At 39.9% G+C, this 14,103-nt stretch overlaps 1 protein-coding gene across 5 annotated transcripts in view; it reads left to right on the forward strand.

Annotated features, from left to right (window-relative positions):
• The first annotated feature begins 4,087 nt into the window (after positions 1 to 4,087).
• MCM9 (minichromosome maintenance 9 homologous recombination repair factor) overlaps positions 4,088 to 14,103 on the forward strand; it is a 72,750-nt gene continuing 62,734 nt past the window's right edge. For 2 of the 5 annotated variants that reach the window (XM_081033106.1, XM_081033108.1), the window contains exons 1-4: positions 5,409 to 5,529; positions 6,758 to 7,076; positions 8,614 to 8,930; positions 10,574 to 10,655. In XM_081033106.1, the coding sequence (XP_080889232.1) occupies positions 6,773 to 7,076; positions 8,614 to 8,930; positions 10,574 to 10,655 (703 nt within the window). In that variant the 5' untranslated portion in view covers positions 5,409 to 5,529; positions 6,758 to 6,772. Of the gene's footprint in view, positions 4,359 to 5,408; positions 5,530 to 6,757; positions 7,077 to 8,613; positions 8,931 to 10,573; positions 10,656 to 14,103 lie in introns of those variants that run through there. The other 3 variants (XM_081033109.1, XM_081033110.1, XM_081033107.1) reach the window with 3 other exon arrangements.

The raw sequence follows: 14,103 nt of genomic DNA on the forward strand, positions 1-14,103 counted from the left end.
TACCCAAAGATCTGTAATCTGATAGCATCAGATCCCACAGATTAATAGCTCAGTTCTACAAGACTACCCCTCCCCTCCTTATCCTACCCTACCCAAACTTCAGATGCCGATAGCAAGCCCAGGTTAACACCTGTGCTTCTGACCAACTGGCTATAGAGCAGAAGTTCTATTAATAACCTCCCCCCCCCCAATTCCGATGATTCTGCCACAGCACCTCACACCTACCAGTTTATTAAAGGTATGAAGGATACAGATGAACCACCAGATGAAGAGATACGTAAGGTCAGGGCTGGATAGACCAATTACTGGCAACAAATTTGAATCAGCAATCTAAAAACTTTGAACAGACGAAAGTCCAGGAATGGACAGCTTCACAGGTGAATTCTACCCAGCATTTAAAAAAGAATTAATACCTATTCTTTTCAAGCTAGTCCAAAAAATTCAAGAGGAAACAATGCTTCCAAACTCATTCTATGAAGCCAGCATTACCTTGATACCAAAACCAGACAAAGACACTACAGAAGACGGTGTGTATGGGGGTGGCGGGTGAAGAGAAGGAGAAGGAGAAGGTGATTGCAGGCCAACATCCTAGATGAACATAAATAAAAAAATGTTCAACAAAATATTAACAAACCAAAATCAACAATACATTAAAAGAATCATACGACATGACCAAGTGGGATCTATGCCAGGGATGGAAGGATTAATCAATATCCACAAATCAACCATATGAACAAAACCAAGGCCTCTTCCAACACGACTGCAGGATACAAAGTTAATATGCAAAGTCAATTATTTTCTTACATACCAGCAATGAACAAGTGGAACTTGAAATTAAAAGCACATTACTATTTACGTTAGCACCCATAAAGGAGTACTTAGATAGAAATCTAAAATGGAGAGATAGATATTCCATGTTCATGAATAGAAAGACTCCATACTGTCAAAATGCCAGTTCTTCACAACTTGATCTATAGATTCATTCCATCTCAAATGAAATCTCAGCAAGTTATTTTATGGATGTTGATAAACTGATTCTAAAGTTTACATAGAGGCAAAAGACCCAAAATAGCCAACTCAGTATTGAAGGAGAAGAACAATGTTGGAAGACTGACACTACCTGACTTTAAGATTCACTATAAAGCTACAGTAATCAAGACAGCATGGTATTAGTGAAAAAAATAGACAAATAGATCAATGGAACAGACTGGAGGGCGCACAGATAGACCCATATAAATACAGTCCATGGATTTTTGACAAAAGAGCAAAGACAATACAGGTCTTTGACAAATGGAACAGACAGTCTTTTCAACAAATGGTAGTACAACCAGATATCCACACGCACACACACAATATCTAGACACAGATATAACACCCTTCACTAAAATTAACTCCAAGTGAATCATAGACTTAAGTGAAAAACACCAAGTTGTAAAAGTACTAGAATGTAGGAGAAACCTAAATGCCCTTTGGTATGGTGATGACTTTTTAAATACAACAAAAACAATCCATGAAAGAAAGAACTGATAAACTGGACTTGATTAAAATTAAAAATCTGCTTTGTGAAAGACAATGCCAAGAGAATAAGAAGATAAGCCACAGATTGGGAGGTAATATTTGCAAGACACATCTGATAAAGTACACTTAAAACTCAACAATAAGGAAACTAGCAACCTGGTTTAAAAATGGGCAAAAGACCTGAAAAGATACCTCACCAAAGAAGATATACAGATTAAAACTAAGCATATGAAGAGATGTCCAACATCATATGAGTATGTCATCAGAGAAATGCAAAATGAAAACAAGATACCACCACACATCTATTAGAATGGACAAAATCCAAAACACTGACAACACCAAATGCTGGAGAGGATGTAGAGCAACGAAACTCTCATTCATTGCTGGTGGAAATAGAAAATAACACAGCCACTTTGGAAAACAATTTGGTGGTTTACAAGCCTTACAAGGCTAAACATACTCTTTACCATATGAACCAGCAATTATACTCCTGGGATTTACCCAAGGGAAGTGAAAATTTGTCACACCAAAACCTGCACATGAATCTACATAGCAGCTTTATCTATTATTGGCAACACTCGGAATCAGCCAAGATGTCCTTCAGTAGGTAAGTGAAGTGTGTGTATCCAGATAATGGAGTATTATTCAGCACCAAAAGAAATGAATTATCAAGCCATAAGAAGACGTGAAAGAACCCTCAGACATATATTACACAGTGAAAGAAGCCAATCTGAAAACGGTACCTACTGTATGATTTCAACTATATGACATCCTGGAAAAGACAAAATGATGGATACAGTAAAAAGATCTGTTGTTGCCAGAGTTTAGGTGGGAGGGCAGGATGAATAGAGCACAGATATTTAGGGCAGTGAAACTTGGTATACTGCAATAGTGGGTACATGTTATATTATCTGTCAAAACCCATTGAATGTACACCACCAATATAGTGTGCCTACTGTAAAGCATGAATTTTAGGTGATACTGAAGTGTCAATGTAGGTTCATCAATTGTAACAAATGCACCACTTTGATAAGAGGATGTTGATAGTGGGTAGGTTGTGCCTTAGTTTGGGGACACCCTTGTGAGGGCATATAAGAATTCTCTGTACTTTCTGCTCAATTTTGCTGTGAATCTAAAACTGCTCTAAAACTTTTTTTGTTTTAATTTAAAAAACAATTTTTAAAAAATAAACCTTATTTTTCTACATGCTAGAAAGGAACAATCAGACATTGAAATTGAAAATGTTATTTACATAGCATCAAAAAGTATGATTTCCGGGCAGGCCCAGTGGCTAAGGTGGTTAGAGCTCCGTGCTCCTAACTCCGAAGGCTGCTGGTTTGATCCCCACATGGGCCAGTGGGCTCTCAACCACAAGGTTGCTGGTTCAATCCCTCCAGTCCCTCGAGAGATGGTGGGCTCTGACCTCTGCAACTAAGATTGAACATGGCACCTTGAGCTGAGCTGCCGCTGAGCTCCCGGATGGCTCAGTTGGTTGGAGCATGTCCTCTCAACCACAAGGTTGCCAGTTTGAGTCCCCCAAGGGATGGTGGACTGTGCCCCCTGCAACTGGACCTAGAGCTGAGCTGCGCCCTCCACAACTAAGATTGAAAGGACACAACTTGACTTGGAAAAAAGTCCTGGAAGTACACACTGTTCCCCAATATATTCCTGTTCCCTTTCCCCCAATAAAAAAATAAAAATATCTTTTTTTAAAAAAGTATGATTTCCCCCTCCTACATGATTTTATGGACAAATCTGAGAGATTTGACAAAATCATCAAACACTGTTTAGAGATATTAAGTACTTAACACCTAAATAAACGGTGAGGTTTACTTTGTTCAAAGGTCGTATCACTCAACATTAACACGCAAATTCTTCCCGTACTGACCTATAGACGCTATGCAATCCCAACAAAAACCCAGCTTTTTAACAGACAATGACAAACTGGTTTTAAAATTCATATGGAAACACAAGAACCCAAACAACTTTGAAAAAGAACAACATTGGATGCTAAACGCTGATTTCAAGACTCATTATAAAGCCATAGTAACCAAAGACAACGTGGCATTTTTGTAAACAGACACATAGATCTGGCAACAGAATTGTACAGTCTTAGGCCCACATATATAAAGGACAATTGATTTTCGCATAAGTGCAAAGACTTTTTGGTGGGAAAGGGATAGCTCTTTAAAACAAACGGAGCTAGATATCGATATGCAAAAAAAAAAAAAAAAAAAAAAGGTTACCTAAGATACATACTTCGCACCACATTCAAAAATCAGTTCAAAAAAGGCCAAAGGCCTAAACATAAAACCACTCTAAAATCTCTAGATGAAAACACAAGAGAAAGATGCCCCCGGCCTTGGGTTTGGCGGAGCTCTGAGACCAAAGGCGCAACCTAAACGATGCCTCGGGGCCCAGCACCTCCGCCCGCCGCCGCCCCTTTCCGCCGGGGGCGGCTTTTCTTTCTAGCCCCGCCTCGGGCTCCGCGCCCCGCCCCGCCCCGCCGCTCTGCTCCTCCCGGACCGTCCCCCACCCGCCCCATCCGCGCCGTCCCGCCCGCTTCCCCACCCGGAAGAGCCACTCGAGCGCTGAAGTTGGGGCGACGCGCGGGCCGAGCCTCCCCGCTGGCGCCTATTTCGCCGCGGCGGGAGGCGGGCCCGCCGGAGCCTGCGCGCCCCCGCGGCCGGCGGTGCCCCGATTGGCCCCGCGCGCGCGCCCCAGCCCCAGTGAGCGCCTGTGGGGTGCGGGGCGACGCAGCTGCGCGGCCCGAGCTCCCCGCGCCCCTCCGCCTCGGGAGCGGCGCGCTCCACGTGACTTCTGACACTGCTTATCCGCCAGTAAGTGACAGCAGCTGGCTCGTTTCACCGTTAATTATATTTTGTTCCGCAGTTAGTCCGGAGTATGGCCCACATTTGGTTAGTTCAAAAACTGTGCAACTCCGGGACCGGTCCGGCGACAGAGCTGCCCGGTAGCTGAACCCGGGAAATGTCAGAGACCTGCCCAGATGTTTTAGGGCAGGAGCCGCGTCCAGAAACGTAAGGGTGGAAAGCAGTCCTGGACAACGGCTCCCCGTTTTTGAGCGCCGGCTGGCGCCCGAAAGGGCGGGGAGGAGGCGCGGAGAGAACGCGCGGGAACGGGAAAGGGGCGGGGCAGAGGGGCGGGGCAGTGGGGCGGGTCCCGAGACGCGGCGCGAGGGGGCGTGGCCTCAGCAGGTGCGGCGCGGCGCCGGGGCCACCTGTGGTTCCCAGACACCCAGCTCCGGTCACCGCTTGTTCACGCTCCTGGCTTTATTTGTCGGTGCTTCAGTTCGCTCCAGAGGATAAAGTAATGCAACATGGTTGTATTTTAACCTCAAATACTCAATAAGAAACGGAAAGGGAACTTGAAATTTGTAAAAAAGAGTAAGTGCCTCCAGTCCGTCTGGGTGGGTATGTTTATAGGGTTAGCAACCTTCCTAGAAACAGTTGATCAGTTTTGCACAGATATTGAAAGTGAATGCTATCTTTTTAAAAGATGTTGTTTTTAAACAGACTAGACGGAATTTAATCTGACCTTAATCTGAACCATGAATTCCCCTGCTGCCCTCTTTCTGCTGTAGGTGGAGTTGTCTTAAATTGCTAAACTTGTGGGTCCAAATTTAACATGCATTTGTAGAATCTTAGAGATTCTCTTGTAGCTACTTTTAGGAGTCCAGTTTCTTTTGTGCTTTTTTGTTTTTGTTTGTTCGTTTGTTTGTTTTAAGGAAAGGCCACATCATGGAAATACTGTATGATTAGTTCCTTCCCAAGTGCTTTTTGTTTTTGACACTTGGCTGAGTTTATATTACCTAACCAGAACAAATTACTTATCAATGTAGTGACCAAATTTACTTTTACTTATTCTCTTAGATATACATATACTCATCTGTTAATCTCACGCTGGCATCCTGTAATTGTCAGGATTCTTGGCCGAACTGCTGTATACCCCCTTTCCTCCTTTCACACCTTCCAGAACAGATGCCCAGAGAAGGTAAAATATTGCTAATAAGCAGCATGTATAACACATATTTATGATGCTGAACTGTGAGCTTTATAATAATCTTTAATCATCTTTCTGTTTCTAGAGCCTAGTTTAGTAAATGTTGGTTAAATGAAGTAAGTCAAAGTACTTTTGTCCTTAAGTGCTCTCTTTGTTTTTAAACAAAATAAGAGTTTCTTAGATCATCCAATTTGGACAGTTTATTTGTAACTGCCCATGACCACCTCTGGGATTGTCAGCTCATTTAAATTTAATCCTTCTCTTCTTTGTGCTCCTATTCATATAGCATTTTTACCACTGTTAAGAGTGCTGGTATATTTGATCTCTCCCTTGGTACTCTGAGGGCATAGAGAACCTTTCATTGTGTTTTCATTTCAAAGCATAGTGACTTGTACATGGTAAATGTCTGCATGTACACGTGAAAATAAAATGGGGGTAGACCCTTCTAATCTATTGATACAAATTTTAAAAAATGTTGCCAAGGGAATGAGCTAGGCAAGTATTGAAATATACCATACTTATTTTCATTTAAAGACTAATCGTCCTTTCCTCAGTTTAATTACCTAGGTTCTTTACACTCTTGACATCTGTTTTTGCTGAAGCAAATAGTTTTCCTGGGTTAGGAAGACAAAATAGGATATAACTTCACCTACAATGTAAATTTCTAAAGCTAATCTGATAACTTCAAGTCAGAACTGGCTATCAATCTGATTGGTAGTGGGTGTTCCATTTGTGTAGCAGAATACACATGCGTATGTGTGTGTGACTAGAGAGGGAGATGTTCTTTATATGAATAAAGCCTAGAACCAGGACGCTTTCAAAGAACTCTACCAGGAGTAACTTTAGCCAAAAGACTGGCGTTTAAGATTTTATACTTGAGAGTAAGTATGTGTATGGAATGTGGTTAAAGAAAAAGCAAGGACCTTTTACATAACATAGGGTTAATGAGGAAGATGTTTTGGGACAGGATATGGGAAAAGCATTGGACCATGTTGGATTTTGATAATCAGTACCAAATTAATTCTTTACCCACTTAAAAAATAATCCATTTACTAAGTAATAGATAATTCAGGTGTAATTAAAATTTAAATTCAGGTAGTATTTTGAGATTATAGTGTGACCTAAATTCAGGATGATTTACAACCAAACAATTACTTTGTTAACTTGTGTGTAAGTCTGGAATAGCAAAGATATAATACATCCCTTTCTTTTTCTTTAGTAACCTAGATTCAAGATGAATAGCGATCAAGTTATGCTGGTGAGTCAAGTGTTTGAGTCATATGTTTCAGAATACCATAAGAACGATATTCTTCTGATCCTGAAGGAAAGAGGTGAAGATGCTCATTACTCAGTTGTGGTTAATGCCATGACCCTTTTTGAGACCAACATGGAAATTGGGGAATATTTCAACTCATTCCCCAACGAAGTACTAACTATTTTTGATAATGCGCTACGAAGATCAGCTTTGACAATTCTCGAGTCCCTTTCTCAGCCCGAGGGTGTCTCCATGAAGCAGAATCTTCACACCAGGATATCAGGTGACCATTTAAGGATTTTATTGTCGTTATTCTCTAAGAACATTTTGAGAACCCCAACACATATTGAATTGAGAGCACTGAGAAATAACTGTAATTTATACTTAAAAATAATCCACTGTGTAGGTGAAGTAGCACTTGTCAGCCCCAGAGGGTTCTAATGAAGCATTCTCCAGGAATTTTGGAAATAAGTTTGTTTTCTGAGAGTTAAATCATAAACTCAACACAGAATAGAACATAGATGTATAAAAATTATCCTAAGCAAAAGTATGGCTCCCTTAGTGGCAAAATGTGATGCAATCTGAGTTAATATAAATGAAGAATATTTTCATTAGAAAGTGGGCAAGTCCACCTTGGAAACATAGAAAAAGAAGTCTTGTTGGCAGTGCCCACCTTGACTGTGCAGTATACAGTACATGGAAAGAGAATCTCAGGCAGCAACAGAGAAAATTTAAGTATCTATGGACTTGTAATCTGTAACACCAGCTTAATGTAGCCAGTGCCTTAAGCATTCAGTTCATCTCATTTGCTTTTTGTTTTTTAATTCTATGCTTCCTGAACTATCTTCTGATTACTGTTATTATTTGGCTTTCAGAAAAGATCTGTCAACAGGAAAAAATGTGTTGACCTTAGAAACTTAAAGTATAATCATACCTATCATGGTTATTTCTCGTGAGCTTGGCAAATCTGACAGGTCCGTCTTCTGTGTGCATACTTACCAGGTTTCCAAACTACTGAATTCTGAGGACCAGACAAGGGACCATGGGACATGAACCAGTATAAGAAGTGCTATCTTGATAAACCTGTTAGGAGGCAGCCTTTGACCATCACAGTCAGCATCTCTCTGCTCCAATGATAATTGTAGCTCAGATGAGAAAGAGCATCATTTGTGCATAAAATTTTTCTTTGGCATTTCTTCCTATTAAGTTGATTGTTTATTAATGGTGAAATACACAAGGTTTTTAAAGCATAAAGTGATGCTGTGGGTAAACCTCTAGGTAATTCAAGGATTGGAGACACTGTCAGACTTACATATTAATAAATCCTGAACCTAACTGAAAAAAGCAGTAGCCTTCTATCATCGTGGTACTCTTTTGTCATTATGCTACCATCTCTTTATCACTCAACTTTGTGGTTTACTCAGAGTCATCAGTTGATTATATGGGTGGCCCATGGCACTATATTCTTCGTTGAATGTGGTTACGATTACATACTGTACTTAGATCCTACTGAGATAGCCCTCTTATGAGATACAATCCTTTTTTTTTTTAAATCCTGGTTATTATATCATCTAGATACGTACTTTTCAAGAGAATCCTTTGATAATTTTTATTTGAAATAATTCTTTTCTGTCTTCTTAATTGATTTGATCTGATTTTTTTCTTAAGTAAAACACAAGGGTTTTTTTGTTTTGTTTTGTTTTGTGTGTTTTTTCTGAAGTTATCCTTTCTCCCCTAGGAAACATGGAGGACAGTCTGTTCTGTGTAGTCAAATGTCAAAATTGATGTAGGTTTTTTTTGTTGTTGTTTTTCTCCGTCAGGTTTGCCAATTTGTCCTGAGCTGGTGAGGGAGCACATCCCTAAAACCAAGGACGTGGGACACTTTTTATCTGTCACTGGGACAGTGATTCGAACCAGTCTGGTGAAGATCCTGGAGTTTGAACGGGATTACATGTGTACCAAGTGCAAGTGTGTTTTTGTGGTCAAGGCTGACTTTGAGCAGTATTACACGTTCAGCCGGCCATCCTCATGTCCCAGCGTGGAGAGCTGTGATTCTTCAAAATTCACCTGCCTCTCAGACTTGGCTTCCTCTCCAACCAAGTGTAGAGATTATCAGGAAATCAAAATTCAGGAACAGGTAAATGACCAAATCAATGGGAAAAAGTGACTAATTTGAAGAAGTGTTTTTCAACTATGTGCAAATTTCTAGGACTGGGGAACATGTAACAGATTACAAATGAAACTTGTGTCATCACTTTGTGGAAGATCAAGTGTGAAACTGTTGTACATATATCAATATAGTCTTTAGAGACCATGAAATAAACATCTTTTTATATAGAGTATTGGCAAGAGGGTAGTGGAATGATTTAATAATTATGTTAAAATTAAGTGAATATTTAGGAAGTTCAAACTAGAGGTTCTTAACTAAGGGAAAGGAGAAAATTAAATGCATTTAATTGGTTGTTAAACATTGCAATGGGCTGGATTTGGGGTTTAGGCCCAATTTTTATTTGCTGTGCCAAATGAGGTGTACATAACCACTTTTTTTTTTTTTGAAGATTTTATTAGGGAAGGGGAACAGGACCTTATTGGGGAACAGTGTGTACTTCCAGGACTTTTTTCCAAGTCAAGTTGTTGTCCTTTCAATCTTAGTTGTGGAGGGCGCTGCTCAGCTCCAGGTCCAGTTGCCGGTGCTAGTTGCAGGGGGCGCAGCCCACTATCCCTTGCGGAACTCGAACCGGCAACCTTGTGGTTGAGAGAACGCGCTCCAACCAACTGAGCCATCCGGGAGGCAGTTCAGCTCAAGGTGCCGTGTTCAATCTTAGTTGCAGGGGGCGCTGCCCACCATCCCTTGTGGGACTCCAGGAGTTGAACCAGCAACCTTGTGGTTGAGAGCCCACTGGCCCCATGTGGGAATCGAACCAGCAGCCTTTGGAGTTAGGAGCACGGAGCTCCAACCGCCTGAGCCACCAGGCCTGTTCCTTTGTAACCCCTTTTTAATACATGAGTACATGAGAGTGAGCCTGATTTTTTTGTTTGTATTATTTTTTGTGTGTTTGCTACTTAAACACAAAGGCTTGTTCAGTGTCAAGGACTCAGACTCCTTTGGTCTTTCTACACCATTCTTGACTCATGGCTTCTAGTCTTCCGGTTATCTGTAGTCCAAGGTGGTGGCTATAACTTCTTCACATCTGTATCCAAGTCAGAGAACAGGAACAAGAAAGGATAGGCAAAAGTAGCTGCCATCTATCCCAAGTCTCTCTGTTTGAGTAGTGTCTCACAACATAGCTACTTACATCTCATTGGCCAGAACTTAGTATGGTCACACCTACATAAAAGCTAGCCTGGGATATACAGTCTTTATACTGGTTGCATGTCCACATGGAATAAAACCAGAGTTCTGTTATTAAGGAATGATCAAAGGAACTTAGTGATTTGTCCCAGGTCTTACTTAGGTCTAGAGATTAGGAAAGAACTGCCTCTCTATTCTGGGTAAGTTTGTTATTATGTTTAGTAGTTGAGCATGTGTTTATTTTGACCATCCACAAGGTAGGTTGTCTTGGATATGTTTTCCATATTGGTGTTTTATTTTACTCTAGTTTTAGTGAATTCTTAAACTGATATTAGGCACAATTTGCAAGAAAATTCCATAAATCACCATCATAATTACATTGTATGATAATATCAGAAATAAAAATGGTAATTTCAAGAACTGCTAGGCTTCTTAATACTTAGTGTGTAGTTAAGTGTACTCATTATCTGCTTTATTTTCCTTGCTAGGTTCAAAGGCTATCTGTTGGAAGTATTCCACGATCTATGAAGGTTATCCTAGAAGATGACTTAGTAGACAGTTGCAAATCTGGTAAGAATTAACTTTTGTTAGCTTGTATAGGGGGTCCTAACGTATTGATTAGGAAAAGCCACTTTTTATTTTCCCAAGTGTGAGCGTAATTGCTCACCTTAAGAGCAGAGCCTGGCATGGAGGTAGGCCCTGATAGCAGGAAAGAAACTGGGCTAGAGTTTAGCAGTCTAGTCCAGCTGCTTGTTTTATACATGAAGAACCTAACTTGCCCAAGATCACTTGGAGAGTTCAGTGACAGAACTAGAACATGAACCCAGCTCCATTGACTTCTAGTCCAGGACTCTCTACAATGCACCATAGCTAAACAGGAGCAACTTTTTTAAATGTTGGATTTAGCAGTCAGTTACATAAGAAACATCAGAGGATGTGACCATCTACTACTACTGCAGCTTTATGGGGGTCTAGAAGAAAGGAGGTGATTGTTTCTCTCTGTGTTGTTAACACCACTATAGGAGTCAGATTGATTTTTGGTCTTCTGTCCTCTGAGGGTCCTCAGAGCTTCCACTGGCCAATTGCCTGAATTAAGAGGGAACTTGAAACCATATTGAAAAAAGAACTGTGGGTGTTTAACATGGATAAGCCTCAGGAAGGACATGACAACCAACTTCCATTAGTTGGAAGTTTGTCGTGTAGAAATGGAATTGGAATTATAGATGCTATTGGTTTCAGTGGGCTGAGGCTACGTGAAGGTAGATTTTGACTCAGTATCTAATAATCAAAGGTGCCCAACATGGGCCTCAGATGGTGGTGAGTTTAAGCAGAGAGTGTACAACATCTTGTTCGCTATTTGGGCCTTGTGATGGCAGTTATCTGGATGACCTACAGTGTTCCAGGCAAAACAGAGATCCTCTGAGCCTTGGAGCTTTTCAGGTAATCCCAGGCTCCAGAGCCTGGTTGTTGGGAAGTCATTCTAAATTATGCTTTGATCTTCAGGCCATCAACCAGGCAACTCCTAAGCTCTCTTTTGTTCCTGTCTCTCAGCTGTCCCCTTACTGCCTCATTGGGAAGCTTGGGAAGAATCAAACGTACAAGTGTTTGTGGAAGGGTGAGGATTAATATCGGCCAATGTCTATGGAATGGAGGTGTCTATGTTGAATTTTAAATTATAGTTTTTACAAAGAAAATGGTAGGGAAAAATTTTGTTTGAAAAATTATGATATTAGAAGATTTTGTAAATCAGCAGTGTCACTCAAGTGGGTAAATACTATTCTCTTCTGCATTTAAATATCATAGATATTTTTAATATCGTAGGAGATATTTTTAATAATATTCGGTATGTTTTTTTAAATGAATATGTTGGTGATAATTTGCATTTGTAATGCAAAAAGAGAGAATGAGAAAGGGTGCTTTCTTCAGCTGTTGGTAGAGGGTAGGTCTGTAAAATTTACATGGAACTGCTCAGTTCCAAAAGGTGAAAATCATAGACTGCTTTCAAAGTGATCATCTTAAAAGTTTTAATCAAAAACTTCTTCTAACCAAAGTACTTGATGTCTATATATCAACACAGCTGTCCTCATCATTTCTTCTCCCTCACTGTCTTCTGACCATACTGACGGAATTCCAACTGGTAGAGAGCTTGAAAGCCTTTTGGATTTATAGACTTTCAGTCCCAAAGTTGTCCTCAGAGCTGCAAATCTTTCATCAGCTTCTCTAAGGCTATATTTCCAGCCCAAGGAAAGGAGAATGGAAACTTGTTTCCCTAACACCAGCATCTTCTGCTCCCTATACTCATTCCCAAGCCTTGTCTAGACCTTTGTCTGTAAGGAGGATATGAGAGCTTATCCTTTCTCTTTCCTCCATGTATTCCAAGTAACTTAAAAACTGCTTAACGATTTCCACTTCCTTTTTATTAACATTTAAGTTAAATTGCAGGCAGGTGGGTCAGAAAATGGAAATGATTGCTAAACCTTAGCTGAATGTCAGCAATTGACTTTTAATTCACCTCAACATTCCCTCCTTTAAATATTTTTCATTCTCACTAAAACACCCTCATGTCTATAGCACAAGTGTGTCCCTTGGGCAGTAAGAAGTATGTCTGATCTCTTACTCCACATCCCAGTTCTCCCCTACTTAACAGATCAATAATGTTTCATGTTGTCAAATTCCATCATTTCCCTTTGCTTAACCTAGACTTCTCCAAATGCCTCATTTATAAAATATTTACTGAGCTGACATTTCATTAAAATGATGAGGCAAGCACTCTATGGAAATTTAAAAGAGTTCAGTATCTAGAGTCAAGAATAATTATCAAAAGACCCCCCCATCCACCCACAAATCACTAACTCATAGTCTGAAATTTATATTAAATACATTAACAGTTTCTACTTATAAACAGTACACTAGGGAAATAACTGGCTTGATCATGGATTTTCTGCTGAATGGACAAGACTCTGTCAAAGTACCTTGTCCACATAGGACTCTAGATTTTAACCAAAATCAGTAATATCTGCATCAGCAAAGCAGTGCTTGTATGAGCTTAGCCTGAACATGAAAATATCCATTGATAGAGAATAAGCTGTTTTCATGCAGTTCATCTAAACTGAAAAAAATCTTAAGCTATTTTTCTTTCACGTCACTAATAATAAAGAATGGATGGAAGCAGTCTTATCAACAGATACCTTTTTATTTATCCATAGCTACAAATCTCTGTGGGAATCAGAAGATGTAAATGGCATAATCCTTGCCCTCCAGGAATTTACACTCTAGCTAAGAACCCCAATCTGACACTCGAGGGTAATGCAGTTGGAGGTTGTGTGCTGCTGGCTGTCAGTGCAGCAAATCAGAGATGGCGATGGCTGCGATGGCTGCTGTGGTAAATATGCTAAAGAAGACAGAGCAGCACAAAGAGATTAGGTTATGAGAGTGAGATCTGTAGCTTCTAGAAAATGACATTGTTTATAATAACTTTTACTGTGGAAACCTTTAAAATGAGTATCTCTTGCCTTGGACTGTCATATATCCACAATTGTTCTGATGATCATATGAATCTGCTGCTTGTTACATATTTGAATAAATGAAAACTTGTATATAGTAAAGGCTTTTTGAAGGTATTAGTTGTTACATAAATGTAAGGTCGGTTTAGAATAATAATAATAATAGCTAATATTTGTTGAACACCTATATTCTAGATACTGTATTTTTAAACATCATCTGATTTAATTCTCACTATAGTCCTATGATGTAAATATAATTATCCCCATTTGTAGGTCGAGATATAGGCTCAGCAAAGTTCAGTAGCTTGCTGAGTTTCATAGCCAGTGAGTGGGGAAGCTGGGATTTAAATCCAAATCTGACAAGTCAGTTCTATTGGCCATTGTTCAGTAGTCTACATTTTCCATAGTATCACTGCTTATTGAAGTCAGATTATTTCTACTGAGTGCTATATCTAAAAGTTAAGTTCCTCATTGGACTCATTTAGAAACAACCTAAATATAACCCATTAAAATGA

Source organism: Rhinolophus hipposideros, assembly GCF_964194185.1.
Source record: "Rhinolophus hipposideros genome assembly, chromosome: 3".
Lineage (NCBI taxonomy): Eukaryota > Metazoa > Chordata > Mammalia > Chiroptera > Rhinolophidae > Rhinolophus > Rhinolophus hipposideros.